At 47.8% G+C, this 15802-nt stretch overlaps 1 protein-coding gene and 1 pseudogene across 1 annotated transcript; both read right to left on the bottom strand.

Moving 5' to 3' along the window:
* Positions 1-1282: 1282 nt before the first annotated feature.
* On the bottom strand, positions 1283-2097 carry LOC121836237 (annotated as a pseudogene).
* Positions 2098-2139: 42 nt separating this feature from the next.
* On the bottom strand, positions 2140-2904 carry LOC121836236 (the record flags this gene model as incomplete). The annotated part of the gene is made up of 1 exon (XM_042291083.1): positions 2140-2904. A coding segment is annotated over one exon (765 nt), but the record flags the coding sequence as incomplete, so codon positions are not given.
* Positions 2905-15802: the final 12898 nt, after the last annotated feature.

The following is a 15802-nucleotide window of genomic DNA, read 5'->3' as shown; positions in this document are numbered from 1 at the left end:
ATCCCAAGCGAATACATTAGACCTAGGACAGCTCGCCTTTTCTCCAGAGACATTTCATTGGCTTCAGCATAGAGACTAAACACAGGGGATGTACGAAACGCACCGGTGGCAAGTCGGATCCCTGCGTAATAGACTGGATCTAAAATACTCAGTGCTGATGCACTCGCTGATCCATACATCAAGCATCAATAATCTAGGCGTGACAGTACAATCGACCTATAGATTCTTAGCAGGCACAATCGATCGGAATTCCAAGTAACGTGGGAGATTTATGGCATCTTAGTTTTAACGCTTTGATATGTTGGCTGAAAGAGTTTAGAGTCAAATACAAGCCCCAGAAAGTTATACTCCGTTTTTATCTGAACTGGTGCACCGTATGGTTAACGAAGGCATCGGCACACCACGATTTTGTGAAAAACAAACACAAGCATTTTTCTCGGTGGATAAATTAAAATCGTTATTGGCAGCGCATCTTGTCACATCATTAATAGTTGGCTGAACACTGCGTTCGCGGATTCAAAGGTTACATGAGGCTGATGACGGTATGGCACGGGTGGGGGGCGTTCGGGCGGGGAGGGTCACACCTGGGATATTCCGTTTTAAAAGAAACGGTACGCGGTCACTGCCTAAATGATTATCTGTAACCCGCTATGAAAACAGTGAAAATGAAATAGGTTCACTTACAGAGAGGTTAATTTATGTAAACGAGTTCGTGGGTGCACTAAAATGTGTAGGTTTCTTTTCATTAAACAGACGCAAATTTGTAGACAAAATAAACCGTTCGACGATTGCTCTGCGCATATCGCGTCTAGCACTACTCCATAAAGGATTGTGTGCATTAAAATCACTAAGCATAATGAATGGATGGGGGAGTTGAGCAATGAGTGATCTAGGATTTTCACACTTTGAATGAAAGTTTGAAGAAAGGGTGAGACGAGTGATCTCTCGCCTTGCAGAAAGAATTAGTGCCTAAAGACATTCGATTGACAATCCTTCAGGTGAGTTTCCTGGAGACACCACTGCCAGTGGACGATATTCCTCCAAAAGGGAGCAAACATCGTCATAATTATGCAGGAGACCCTCGGCAGTTCGACTAAAATAAGAATTATTTTCGGTAACAAGTTTTAAACTAAGGACCTCGAGTTTGGAGCCCTAGCGTAGGAACAGCTAAAGCTGTGATGCACCATTCACAAGGTGGGGCTCTAAGGAAACACACACATGATGATGATTAGGGTTTTAGTGGCGCATTGACAACGGAGGTCATATTGCGCCAATTCAATGTTGTTTAGCTGGCACTAAACAAAACGGTTTTAGATAACAGTATAAAAAAATTATTACAACTGGCGTAGGTAGCCAGTTTTCTTTAGGTAGTCGAGAACACGGTGAAAAGGCACTAAAGGGCAGTCACTGAGTAAAAACATTGGATGAAAGGGAAGATAACCCCTAAAAAGTTCAGGGAAGCTAGACCGGCGCAACTGATGGTGAAAAGGGCAATGCCATAAAATGTGTAACACTGTAAGGCCTTTCCCACAATGGGAACAAAGCTTCACATTTTCGTCACGAAGAAGGTGCAAGTGCGTCAAGCGTGTGTGGCCAATTCTTAGGCGGCAGAGCAGAACCTCTACACGCCGTTCCCTGTGAAACGAGCTCTCCCACAGGGCCAAAATGGGTTTTATGACATGAAGCTTATTGTCATACTCTCTGTCCCACTCCAACTGCCATGACATCAAGAGTGATTTTTTCAAAAACGGCTTCAAATCTTGATGAGGTAATCCACAAGTTGCTACTAAATCTTTGGCAGATGCAGCCAAGCTATCGGCTTTCTCATTCCCTAGAATCCCGACATGACTCGGCACCCAACAAAACTTTATGTCATGTCCGAGTCGGAGGGCTCCATATAATTTACCTCGTACATGTAGAGTAAGAAGATTCTTTGTAGGGAGCAGTGAGGACACAGCCAGTAATGCGCTTTGAGAATCAACAAAGAGAATAGCTTTCCTTATATTGTTTTTTTAGTATGTGATCAACAGATAGTAAAATGCCATAAAGCTCTGCAGAAAAGATGCTTGCCACACAGTTAGGTTGAAGAGATTTCATGAAGGAACCAGAATATACTGCGCAGCCAACAAAAGACGAGGATTACGACCCATCGGTATAGAATTCAGTGTAACCTCTATAAGTCTCCTGTAATGAAAGGAACTCCTGTTGAAGAACTCGTGGGGAGGTAGCCCGCTTACTGTATTTTGTAAGTGTCGAGTCGCAAACGATTGGGACTTCGTCCCAAGGAGCAACTCTGTCCCTGTAATTTAGCACGGCAACATGAAGTGGGACATGAAGGGAAGCACTGAAATTCTGAATGCGAAAGTTGAGTGGCCGTACAATGGTCGGCTTGTTTTCAAAAAGTCGAGAGAAACGACAGCTATGAATGGCACTGTAACCTGGGTGTTGTGGATTAGAATAGACCCGATAAGCATAACAGAGACTCAGGTACTGTCTGCGTTTCTCAAGCGACATCTGATGTGTATCAGCATATAGGCTTAACACAGGTGATGTACGAAATGCACCGGAGGCAAGTCTGAGCCCCAAGTGGTGAACGGGATCCAGCATCTTCAAAGTAGAAGATTGTGCCGAATCATACACGACTGCACCGTAGTCAAGCCGAGACCGAACCAGGGAGTTGTATAATCGTAAGAGGCATCGCCTGTCCGATCCCCATGAAATGTGGGACAACACCTTGAGAACATTTAAAGAACTTAAGCATTTACGTTTCAACTTCTTCAAATGTGGCACAAAAGAAAGCTTCTTGTCAAAGATTACACCAAGAAATTTGTGTTCCTGTTGAACAGATATGTCTATGTTATTGAGATGCAAAGTGGGGTCCAAAGATAAACCCCGGCGCAATGAAAAGGGAACACAAACAGTTTTTTCGGGAGAAAACTTGAAACCGTTTTCATCCGCCCATTTGCTCATCCTGTTGATAGTGAGTTGTAGTTGCCGTTCACAACTGGAGAGGTTACATGAAGAGAAGGAGATCTGCACGTCGTCTACATAAAGAGAATAAGATACCGATGGCGGTATCACCCTTCCAAGACTGTTGATCTTGACAGCAAAAAGGGTAACGCTTAAAACTCCTCCTTGAGGGACCCCATTTTCTTGGCTAAAAACATCTGACAGTGTGCCACCCAAGCGAACCTGAAAGGTTCGCTTGGTTAGGAAGTTTTGTATGCACTGAAGCAATCGACCGCGCACACCGCAGTTGTACAGATCTCGAAGGATTCCATGCCTCCATGCGGTATCATATGCTTTATGCATATCAAAAAATACCGAAACACAATGTTGTCGGTGCACAAATGCCTCACGAATAAGGGTTTCTAAACGAACCAAGTGATCTGTGGTTGATCGTCCCTCTCGAAATCCACACTGGTTAACATCAAAAAAGTTCTCAGCCTCCAAAAAATAAAGAAGACGCCGATTAATGAGCCTTTCATATGTCTTCCCCAGGCAACTAGTGAGTGCGATGGGGCGGTAGCTTGTGGGGACAGAGGGATCTTTTCCATGTTTCAAGAGAGGTATAACATGACCACATTTCCAGCACTGAGGGAATGCAGCTTGTTTCCATAGGTGATTAAAAAACGTCAGCAAATGGCAAAGTGATTCAGGGGACAGGTGTCTAAGCATTTCATAATGAATTTTATCTGGGCCTGGTGTAGCCTGCTTTTTTGTAGCAAGTGCTACTTTGAGTTCACCCATAGTGAATGGTTTGTTGTATGAAACGGTGGCAGACCCTAACATGGAAATTGACTGCTTTTCAGCAATAGACTGGAATTTCTTAAACTTTGCGCTGAAATTTGAGCAACTACTGATAAGCTGAAAATGTTCACCAAGGATGTTTGCTTGATCTTTGAGTGATACAGAGGAGGAGGAAAAGAGAGGAGTTCGAAAGGATTGGTAATCTCCTCGGACCTTCCGCAGGCGGTCCCACACTTCTTTTAACGGTACAAAGCTATTTAGGGCTGAAATATATTTAACCCACGATGTCTTTTTGGCTTGTTTTCTCGTCCATCGAGCCTTGGCTCTGCTTTTTTTAAATTCTATCAAGTTAAGAGGCGTCGGATATCGGCGGAAGATTCCCCAAGCCCTATTTTGTTTCTTTCGAGTGGCTGTACACTCATCGTTACACCAGGGTTTGCATCTCCTGGGGAGCTTACCAGAGGTTTGTGGGATAGACGATGCAGCAGCATTAATTAAACATTCAGTGACATAAGTTGTCGCCTCCTCTGCAGACATACTAGTAAATAAAGAGGAATCAAACACAGCTTCTGAACCAAACAGAGCCCAGTCGGCCTTCTCAAACTTCCACCTTGGAAGGCGGGTCGAAAGCGAAGGAAGAGGTATAACTGTTTCTAAAATTATGGGGAAGTGATCGCTTCCAAAAGGATTATTTAAAACCTTCCACGAAAAACATGGAAGTAAAGATGGTGATGATATGGAAAGATCTATTGATGTGAATGTGTTATGAACAGAGCTAAAAAAGGTTGGTTCTCTCTTATTCAAAAGACACAGTCCAGATAGCGATAGGAGCCGTTCAATAACTCCACCGCGGGAATCTTGACGAGAGCTTCCTCACAAAGGATGGTGGGAATTAAAATCACCTAAGATTAAAAAAGGTTTGGGCAGCTGATCTACGAGGCCTTGGAGTTCATGGAGATGCAATGGACTGTTAGGTGGAAGGTAGAGCGACACAATGGTGATGAGGCGATCAAAGAGGACACGAACTGCCACTGCCTCAGGTGGTGTTTGAAGAGGTACTTGAGCACACACCACTCCATTCTGCACTACTACTGCAACACCACCGGAAGGAGTGGGGGAAAGGCGATCCTTCCTAAAAACTTGGTGACGACGTAAGATCTGTGTATGATTGTCATTGAGATGAGTTTCCTGTAAACAGAGCGCCACGGGACGGAGCTCATCAAGAAACATGTTCACGTCATCAATATTACGAAGAAGGCCGCGACAGTTCCATTGCATGACGCCCATATGTTTACTCATAGCAATAAAAAGGTAAAAATAAAAAAATAGACTAAAAAACAGGACGAAACATAAGATGACATCACTATGGTTTAAAATCAATTTTTACACGTGGAGCGTTTTTCTTTTTCGACGTATCTGCCTGCCTCCCAGTGGGGTCACTGGGGGCAGAGAAAGAAAACACTGATCCTGAGGAGGGAACCTCCTCGTCGGATCTGGGCCCACTCTCGTCCATGGGCTCCTCATGCGTCGCCGACGGCCGCCCCTGGGGGGTCGACTGCCGTGACGGCTCACCAGGTCTATTCGGACCAGAGGTGCGGGGTGGCCGGCCCCGACCAGTGGGGGCCTTCCCCTGCTCTGAAGTGGATGCTAGTGATCATCCTGGTCGGGCCAAGCCAGGACATCCGTCTACGAGAAGCAGGGGTCGAAGCGGTGTATTGCCTCGCCCGGGGGGCCCAGCATCCACCCTGGGCTTGGGACCCGGTGCCACTGGCACCGCCCCTGTGGGTTTAGGAGGGGACTTCAACGAGAGCCGCAGATCATCCGGAGACGTCTGGGTTCCCGTCGATGCCGTCACTGGTCGTGCCGGTCCCCTGCGCACGACCTCGGCATATCCACCCTTTGATAAGAAAGAAAATCGTTTCTTTGCTTCTACGTATGATATGTTTTCTTTGGCTTTCAGCGTCAGTATTTCTTTTTCTTGTTTCCAAAGAGGGCAGGAACGCGAGTATGAAGGGTGGTTACCTTCGCAGTTCGCACATTTTGGCTCATTGTCACAGTTGTCGGCAACATGTTCTTTGCTTGAGCACTTAGCACATGTGTCGGCCCCCCGACAGCTACGTGACCCATGGCCGAACCGCTGGCACTTGAAGCACCGTTGGGGGTTTGGCACGTAGGGTCGGACTCTGCACTGTAGGTAGCCTGCCTTTACAGTCGCAGGGAGAGTGGTGCTGTCAAAGGTTAGGATGATGTGCTTTGTTTTCCGTTCGCTGCCATCACGACGAATAGTGATTCGTCGCGCAGCAACAACTCCTTGGCTAGAGAGCCCCTCCACTAACTCTGCGTCTGATGTGTCTAGCAGGTCGTCCTCGGAAATAACTCCTTGGACAGTGTTCAGTTTGCGGTGCGGAGAAACAGTGACTTTGTAGTCCGAAACCGAGTTGAGAGCCAGGAGGGCATCACTCTGCTGTTTTGTATTGATCTCTACAAGGAGGTCTCCGGATGCCATTTTCTTCGCATGAAAGTTCTGACCAACAACGCCTTCCAGTACCTTGGCTACAAGGAAGGGGGACAGTTTGCTCAGAGGCTTTTCACTTTCAGAATGTAAAACTAGAAATCTCGGAAACTTTTCGGAAACAAGAGACATTTCAAATTGAAACGGTACTTCGGTGCGGGTCCTTTTCAGGGCCCGATCAGGACGTTTTTTAGTTTGAGAACCCATATAGATGGGAAGGAGTTTCAGTGCCCGGGTGCACCGCCCACCACGGAGCCCAACGAGGGGGTAGGTAATGTGCCATAACAAGAAAGGCTTGGCTGACACAATTACTCTACCAGTGCTGCCCGGGCACTATAACCGAGTGTGGATGCAGGGACAGGACCTGTTTCCACTCAAGGTTAGCCTTTGCCGCCTAAGAAGGTGAAAAAGGAAGGAAGAGAGTGCAGAAGAAAAGAGAAAGACGTGGAAGGAAAAGTGAAAGAAGGAAGAAGAGGGTAGAAGAGGCGACTGACCGAATCATCCTGGTCGGGCCAAGCCAGGACACCCGTCTACGAGAAGCAGGGGTCGAAGCGGTGTATTGCCTCGCCCGGGGGGCCCCGAAGGGTCCAAACATACCCCGGGCTCAGCTCAACCACCAGGGTCCCCTTTCCCCCGACACGGGTACGCCACGCACAGCCAGACGTGGGTGGGCGAACCCACATGGCTCGGGGTTCGTAGTGACGCCACTCACCAAGCACCTACAAAAGTAGGTGCCCCCTGCGTGCGGGTATGGTGGCCCACATGGCTGGGGTCCGTGGTGACGCTACTCACCAAGCACCTAGCACCTAAGGTGCAGGCGCCCCCTGCGGAGCTCGGGGTCCGTGGAGACGCCACTCTCCAAACACCTGCTTTCACAGGTGCCCCCTGCGGGGAGGAAACACACACAAAAAAAGAATTTCATAAAAATGAAAAAGGACATAAATGGGTGTGGATTGACTCTACAGAAGGGCAGTTCCGACCAAACCCTCGGGAAAACAACAAACAAGAGTAGCGCCCCAGGCGAGGGAGTCGCCAATAGTCCTCTGGCTGATATTCGTGGAACTGCCCCCTCTGACCTCCAAGGGGGTCGAGATTTCGGGCCAACGCCACTGGTGAGGGAGTCGCCGTTATTCCTGTCTCAACTGATCCCAAAGAGTGAGTGGGAGTGAGAGAGAGAGAGAGTCGGAAAAAGAAGAACAGAGAGGTTAACCTAGGTTGGAAAGAGTGAGTGGGGTAATACAAGCGAGCGATAGAGAACGTTGATGCTGTGAGGTGTATGGAGTGTCAAGAAACATTTTCCGTAGAGTTTAAACAGCATCTATGAATAAGCACTTGCTATGTGCCAGTTTCTGGACCTGTCGCTTTAGTCTTTTTCTTTGGTTCCTCAACATCGGACGAGATTTTACCACCTTTCGAGGCAGGAGGCGGCTCCGGGGGACTGCTGGAGACATCCACTGCCTCACCCTCGCGTTGCGGTAGAAGATGAAGGGCGCCTCTCAGGGCACTGTGACTCTGTCATCACAGTTTTCTCACGAGAACTTGAAGGCAGACGGCGCGGGGCCGTCGCCTTTGAGGGTGTGGTCTGAGTTGGAACCCTCTGTTCTTGAGAGACACCAGGTGAGACTTTGGGGCTTGGGGCTTCCGTGGGGCAGAAAGGTCTAAAAGGCAGATCCGTGTCCCCACGGAAGACGTTGTTGGTGCATTCCCCTTGCTGACCGCAGCGGTGTAGGAGCATCTCTATAGGAACGAGAGGTGTTTTGGGGCTTTCAAGTAGGTAAGAGCTTCCTTCCTTGGTTTTCAGTGTTAATATTTTTTTCTTTAAAACTTCGGCAGGAGTGGGAGTATGCAAGGTGAGCACCTGAACAGTTCACGCATTTGGATAAATCACTTGCACAGTTGTTAGTAGGGTGATCGTTTGAACATTTTACGCAAGTTGTCCGTCTTCTACAAGTGGCTGCCCCATGTCCGAAACGCTGGCAGCTAAAGCAACGCCTTGGATTTGGGATAAATGGTCGAACCTTTTTAGTGAAAAACCCGAGACTGAGGTATTGACAGACGAATCTTGCAGCTGATATATCTCGCCTTGACTGCCTGGGGGAGGGTCGTGGAATTAAATGTAAGAGTTCAAGGCTTCTCTTGATCATCTCGACGAAAAGTAATACGCTTCACTGCAATCACACCCTGATTGCTGAGTCCTTAAAGGATCTCATCCTTCGCGCTTTTCAACAAATCATCTTCGGAAATCACGCCCCGAATGGTGTTGAGAGATCGGTGCGCCGTTATGTGACTTTGTGGTCAGCAGTAATAGTAAGTCCAAGGAGGGCTATACTTTGTTGCTCTGTTTCAACCTCGACAAGGTTGAAACAGAAGCTCCAGAGTGGAGCTTCTTTGCTTTGTAAGATTTTCCAACAGAGTATTCCAGGGTTTTTGCAAAAAGGAACGGGGAGAACTTTCCCAAGTGGTAGTTCGTATTCGCAATGCATTCCTAAGAACCTTGGGAAGGCTTGAGCATTGATAGTAGTCTTAAAAGGAACGGTGTCTTCAGTGCGAGCTCTTTTCAGAGATCGATAAGAAGGAATTGTTTTGCTTTGGAACCCATAAAACAATGGGAGATATTCGGCACCTGTGGTTTGCCACCCACCATAAAGTCCAACATGGGAGAGGGTAACGGCACATAACAAAAATGGCTCCTACCCAAATGTTATACCAAGAATGGGTCTAGACTAGCGTCCTTCTCCATTGAAGGTTGGCTCTTACCGACAGAGGAAGAATATAAGTAAAGATGGGAGTGGAAAGAAGGGAGGGGATATTTTTAGAGGAGGCGACTGAATCATCCTGGCGTCTATGAGAAGCAAGGGCCAAAGTGGTGTTTTGCCTCACCCGGCGGGTTCCGAAGTGTCCAAACCTACCCCGGGCTCGGCTCAATTACCAGGATGCCCGCCAGACGTGGTTGGGCGTGCCCGCATGGCTCGGGGTACGTGATGACGCCACTCACCAAACACCTACTGACGCAGCTGGGTGCCCCCTGCGGGGCCCCCCAGTTTCTCACCGCAAATGAAGCGCAAGATCACGCCCCGACCTCGCGTTAGCAGCTTTGACAGCGCTGTATACACTAAATACAAAGCGAGTGTCATGTTCTGCGATGCATAATTGAGCGGACACGTCCAACAACAATAGACCTTTCCAGGAATATGTGGTGCCCCCAGCGTCTGGTTTACGCATTGTGGGTTTACGCATTGTGACGTTCTGACGTACGGCACGTGAAATTATCCAAGAAGCGAAGACGAAGTTGACGTTGTTTTTACAGTTCGTGATTTCAGAACGCAGAGAAGGCGGAAGGAAAGCAAAACAGAGTATGTGATCATCTCATTTTCCGTTCGCTTAATTTTTGCGCGTGTTCCGAGCTCCTAACGATAAGAAAGAATGAATCGTGCCGCTACCAGGATATACGAAGCGTTCGAGCCGGCACGAGCGTACATCGGAACATCCCCCCCACGAACTCTCCTGGGATTTACCGTAAAGGGCTATTCGACGTTTAGGTTCTCTTGTGAAGGAATGAGACCATTCCGGAACATCAGCAGACAACAAAAAAAAAAAGTTTCTTTTGTCATTTTTTTAACGAAAATCGGGAGCGTCGGCGCCATTGAACACATTTATTAACCTAGTATTATGTAATTATGGAGGTTCGCGCTTCTCCTGTAATGGCCCAAACAGCTTCACGAATCACAGCAACACCTCGATAAGAAAGCCTAAGCGTTGAAATTTCCTCTGTCCCTAAAGAAGGCCACCGTAGGCCACAGACTCGACACGACTCCGGCGTCAGCATTCGGCTAGGAGTCGTGTTCAATCAGTGAGAACACGACTCCTAGCCGAACGCTGACACTGCAGTCGTGTCCTATCTCTAGGAGGTATTGATCGCAGCGTCGTCGTGACGTCAACAATAGGAACTCGTGTACAACCAACTTTCTTTTCCGCAATAGATCAATCTGCGTCACCGCCCTATGATGACGTCACTTCCAGTCGTTGCTCTCAAAAGTCCTACAAAGTGAGAGCCTCTATAGAAAGTACCACACGGGTCGGCATTCCACCTGTACACGAAAGCCAAGACAGAAGTTGGCATCAGTCTCATTCAGTTTAGGATCTAAACACACACATCTAACTCCAGGAGCATCTTCGCACCCTCCTAGGTCGACCCACGCACTTTCGCGGGATAAGAGCCGTACTAATCCGGGATCAAGCGGTCGGCCGACGTAACCGAGCCGTGGGTAATCGTCCCCGCTGTCAACGCGGTCGCCGAGACGGAGCCGCGCGGTTTTCACCCCATACTCCGTTCCCCTCAAAGCTGACAGTGCGATGGAAGCCATGTGCACCTTGGACAGCCACTTCCACCCCGTACCCACGTGCAGAGAGCGGTGTCAGGTGACGAAACAGTGGACGGCGATTCGCCCGGCGAGCGCGTAACTTTTCCCGCACTGTCAGCTCAGGGATAAAAGGAGCATAGGTATGGTGGCGGCAATTCCCTCGCCGGAGCACCGTGGGGATTAAAGGGACTTGGGGGATATCACCGCGTCGTTGGGGCCAATGGATCCCCGCTCTGGCCTGGGGGCTCAAAACGCGGCTACTCATCCATCCCCGTCCCGGAGGGCAGAGGGGAAAGTGGAAAGGGGGGGGGGCGTTTTACGTGCTTGCCACGCTTTCCGGAGAAAAGGATAAGGGGGAAGGGGGGGGGGGGGGGGCACGTCTTGCTTTTTCTCCCGGTCGAAAGGTGGCGGCTACCGGAGAATTCGATGAGGAAAGGGTCTAAGCTTGTGGGTCAGTTTGGACTTTGGAGTCACCCTCATGCCCAAGAAGCAAGGGGAAAAGCAATTCGGCGTTACAATGTCATACCTCTAAATCTGTATACGTATACTGTGGTTGCTATACTTCGGTTCAGCTTAAGTCCAGACGTAGCCGACGCCAAGAGGTAATGGAGCCCATCAAGCAGCGTCAAAAACGCCAGTAACTGGGCATTGTTTTTGTTTTTTCTTTTTTTTTAATGATTGGTTCAGCCATAGCTAGAAAACGTATAGAAACATGACCATCATCATGATGGTGCGCTCCGTCAACTTCGAACTCAACTTTGTGTTTGACGAGTCTAGACGAAACGAAGTACGCGGCTCGCGCTGACGTCACTCCAGGGGGCATTGTGGTGGCCCTGCTGCTGAGCGCGTACCTTTTAGAGCACACTCTTCGCTCCAGCGAATTCGTTTTCCCCAGCAAGAATAGGTAGGACTGACCACCAGTACAGTGCGATGACATCCCGTGCAAGCCAGTCACTGCTAGGTCATGTGCGGATAGTGGATTTTGAGTTGGAAGCGGACTTGGAGCGAATAGTGGTTTTGGCCAAATATTTACGAATCGAGTAGTTTCTGCGAGCCTTTCACCACAGTTGCTCCACGCTTAAACGAAAACTCGGCTAAACTCGTGAAGGTTGTTCCCAAGCTTCCGCTTGTTCATTATAAGCTCATCTGAATGTAACTAACTAACTATATATATATAATGTGTCCTCAGAAAATCTCGATGACTCGAGATGGTAAGTAAATTACTGATTTGACATAGAACTGAACCTATACCGATGCCCAGCTATATATAATTGAGTGGATTTACAAATATTGATATAAGCCAATATTATTTCTTCCATCTCAAAGTTGAAAAAAAAAAGGAAAGAATGAATTACGAATGATGATCGCGGGTTGGCAAGGCATCTCTGCCTAATATATACTCTTGAATAACAGTCGCAGTGTACCTTTGAAATATTAACGCAGTGCAGACACCAACATTCACAAAGCTTCCCGTTTTTTTTTTTGTTTTTTTTTTTCAATACATTTGGCGCGCGCGTGCACCATACCGCTTTAAGAGTGTACTTTCTTACGAAGCATGCAACAGACCGATCTCACTAAGCGTTCAGAGCATGCGTGACGCCGCCATAACTTAAGTTCAGGAGGCAGACGGCGGTGCACGAGGGGGCCCGTGACGTCTCGTGCTCTACACGAACGGTGCTCCAGCGATGCTGCCGCACGTGCGGAAGTTCCTTCGACGCATTGCGGTAGCGGTGGCGTAGTCAAACTGGCTGCTGGGATCGGTCTTTCCAAGTGTTGATCGCGGCGGCAGTGGCGGATTAGCCCGTTGAGTGCGCTCCCTACCGCGCACCGATGCAGTGCGGAGGAGCAACACCTCGCTTCCACGGATGTTGCTTCTCCGCAGTGCACCCGTGATCGGTAAGAAGCGCGCTCAACGGGGCTGACCCGCCGTGATAACACTTCGAAAAAATACGAATATCGCAATCCATCTTTCGAAGCGAATGTCGAATGATGATTTATTCGAATCTACTATTCGAAATTTCGAATATTCGCACAACACTATTTTTAGGATATGAACGGCAGAGTCTCTTTTCGATGCCCGGCTTCTAGCACGCGGTCATCGCTTTCCGCCGTGCTTTGGCTGCGTGTGCACGCTCGAAGCCAACGAGACGCAGAAGCGTTGCCAAAGATGTGAAGCTCGTGGTGGAGGTGGAACTTCTAAAACACCTTCCTGCCTTTCTCACTCTGTCAGTAACAGCAATGACCTTACCTCAACTAGCTGCGCGACGGACACTCGACTTGGACCAGAGAAAATAAATCAAAAATACTAGAATGCTTCTATTGGATTTTTTGTACGGTTACTCTATATTTTTTTTTTCTTTTTTGCAAAAACGTGCAGCGCTTTCTGCGGCACCAAAAGGAATGCTGGGAAGTTGCTGTATAGAACCGACCGTAGCAGACGACAGGGGCGACGCAGGTTAAGGGCTGCGGGCGAGCAACTGCGCTACCGTCTCTCTTTCTGGTGTCACGTAGTATATGTATACAGCTGCAGCAAAGATGAACATACAGGAGGTTCCCATAATTCGTTGCGCGCTCCGCGCGTGGCCTTTCGGAGTTTTTGCAAGATGCCCATCGCCGCACCGGTCTGACGCTGACGGAGGGATGCCGTGGTCGATTAATTTCCGCGAAAAATAGGACGTTACTTTTGACGGTATCCACAAACTGCTGCCGACACTTTTCTCGGTAAAGTGAGGGTCGTTTCCCGTTGCGTGCCGTTGCGTACCGCACACTAAACATTAACTCGGTGACCCTTGGGAATTCTGCCGCCGCAGTCAAAAGACGCCCAGACAACAACCAAGCACATATCGTTAAAAAGAGGCAGCGAATACTTCACGACGCTGCCTCACGAAAATCCATCAATTTTCATTTGAAAACCCTGGTGCTAAACGTCGTTACCTCGTGTTCTCCCCAACTCGACATCTAAAAAATTGAATTTATGGTTTTTTTTTTTTCGATTACCGGCATACTGCCGAAAGCAGTGCTTTATTTTCATGGGACCTGAAATATACATATATATAAAACAAACAAAAAAAGTGACACTTAGGCAGTTCTGCTTCTTGCTCTTCCTATATTAGCAGCGACATGTTTCGTTATTTTCAGAATTGTTGGTATTCACCTTTCTTATCTGTAGTTGTTGTGTTTACTTGACGTGACATAAAAATTTAACTAGGTAAATACGCACAGGGCAGTATAATGTAAATAAACTGTTTACAGAAAACCCCGCTCAAGTGAATTTGCTTATTTACTTCTACTCTCATTGTCTTTGATTTGATTGAAAAGATAGTGGGTAGACTTCAATGCTAGATGCTTTTTGGTTTACCCACTATTTCTTTTTTCGATCAGCCAATAAGAGCTTAGCATTCTAACATCATCGCAACCCCTGTGCAAGAAGCAGACAAACTTGCGTTCCGCATAGCCGCGGCCACACTGCTAATAGATCATACAAAAGACAGGTGTGTTTGTTCATTGGTCATACACAAACTGTCTGCGGACATCCTCGAAGCATGCATATGAACGGAGCAAATATACGTCTAAAATGCCTGCGGCGAGTCCGCGGATAAATGTATCATGTCTGCGGAGAACGCCGCGCCATTTGTATGATGTGCGAGCACAGCGTGACTACGGCTTATCACTCCGCAGCCAATGAGATTGCGGCATCAGCTGATAAGAAGGCAGAAGAACCAATCACGATGGAAGAACCGTCAAAGTTATAAGACGCCCCCCCCCCCCCCCCCCCCCCCCCCTCGGCTCGTGTTTCTTAAGGTCTCACTGGCCATGGTGAACAAGCGCAATGCCTTCGTTTCGCGACTGGCTCGATTCATTTATTTATAAATGACAAGCTAATACCGGTGAATATATGGACAGATAAAAAAAAATGGTTAACCTCAAGACGTTTTCCCTTTTCTTTTCTTCGGTAGCGTTCTCAACGCATTTTGGGGTTAACTTCCGCCAAAATAACGTTAATTGCACCTGCCAAATCAATATTCCTCCCTTCTGTTTCTTAATGGCCGACGTTTGCCTCTAATTAATATGCTTCTTTATTATATATATATGTATAGCGATCGAAGTTTAGCGGAACACCTGCGAACTCGATCACGCGAGGGCGACCCGCAGTGCGCGCCCGAGAAACGTTCGCTAAAACAGAAGCGAAACGGGGGCGCCATTTATTCTCATATCTTTCGCTTAAAAAAAAAAAAAAAAAAAAAAAAAAAAAAAAAAAAAAAAAAAGGCGAGAGTTGGGATTAGTGGCTGGGACATAAAGCTGGGACGCAGCGACGACAGCGACACTCGTGTTCGCTCATGCTTTCAGCAGAAACTTCTACGACCAACCGCCTGCAGGATCGTGACATCCGACAGCATGAGACTGCGTTTTTTGTGACGTCATTTGTTGCCACTTCGGAACCATTTTCGATGCATGGGCGGAACAGGACACCAAACGCACCAGTGGGATACGCGTTCTATACCCACTGTACCCACCTACGTTTGGACAAAGCAACAACGCTTGTGCACGCATCCCATCCCAAGACACCCAAAAACATACATGCAGACGAGAGGCGCAAAGTCACGCCGCACTCTCCCTGCACTTGATTAAATGAGCCATCTTGTAAGCACGAACTTTTTTTTTTTTTTTTTGCCGACGTTTTATTGGCGCGTTTCGCGAACTTTTGGTTCCAACCTTGTGCTCGACGAGTCCCGGGACGTCTGACCCGGGACGTCTGAAAGACAATGCCCTCTTTGCCTCCCTCCCTCCCTCCTCCTCTCCTCTCCTCCCTCCCTCCTCCCCCCCCCCCCCCCCCCTTCATTCCTAAGCAACCACTATTTCGCAGCCATTGCACAGTAGACAGTCAGATCTACTCACGAACTAAGCTACCTGTTTATGTGGGTTCAATAGCTCCAGACAGTGGCGTAGCCAGAAAATATTTTCGGGGCGTGTTTTAAAGTGGTGATGCAATCACAATATATATAAACATATATATGCACGATTTATCAAGGCTAACACGAGCTTTTACTTTAAACTAAAATCCCTACACAGGAAAGTGCACAGGATACACCAAGAATTCAATTTGCAAAGGAAACATTTTAGTACGTGTGACCAATAAAAAAGAAAAAGTTACGATGGGCAAAGATTTGAATATAACAT

Source organism: Ixodes scapularis, unplaced genomic scaffold (assembly GCF_016920785.2).
Source record: "Ixodes scapularis isolate PalLabHiFi unplaced genomic scaffold, ASM1692078v2 PGA_scaffold21__2_contigs__length_744675, whole genome shotgun sequence".
In the NCBI taxonomy this organism is placed as follows: domain Eukaryota; kingdom Metazoa; phylum Arthropoda; class Arachnida; order Ixodida; family Ixodidae; genus Ixodes; species Ixodes scapularis.
Note: the sequence above shows the minus strand (reverse complement) of the source record. Positions and strands in the feature narration are given on the sequence as shown.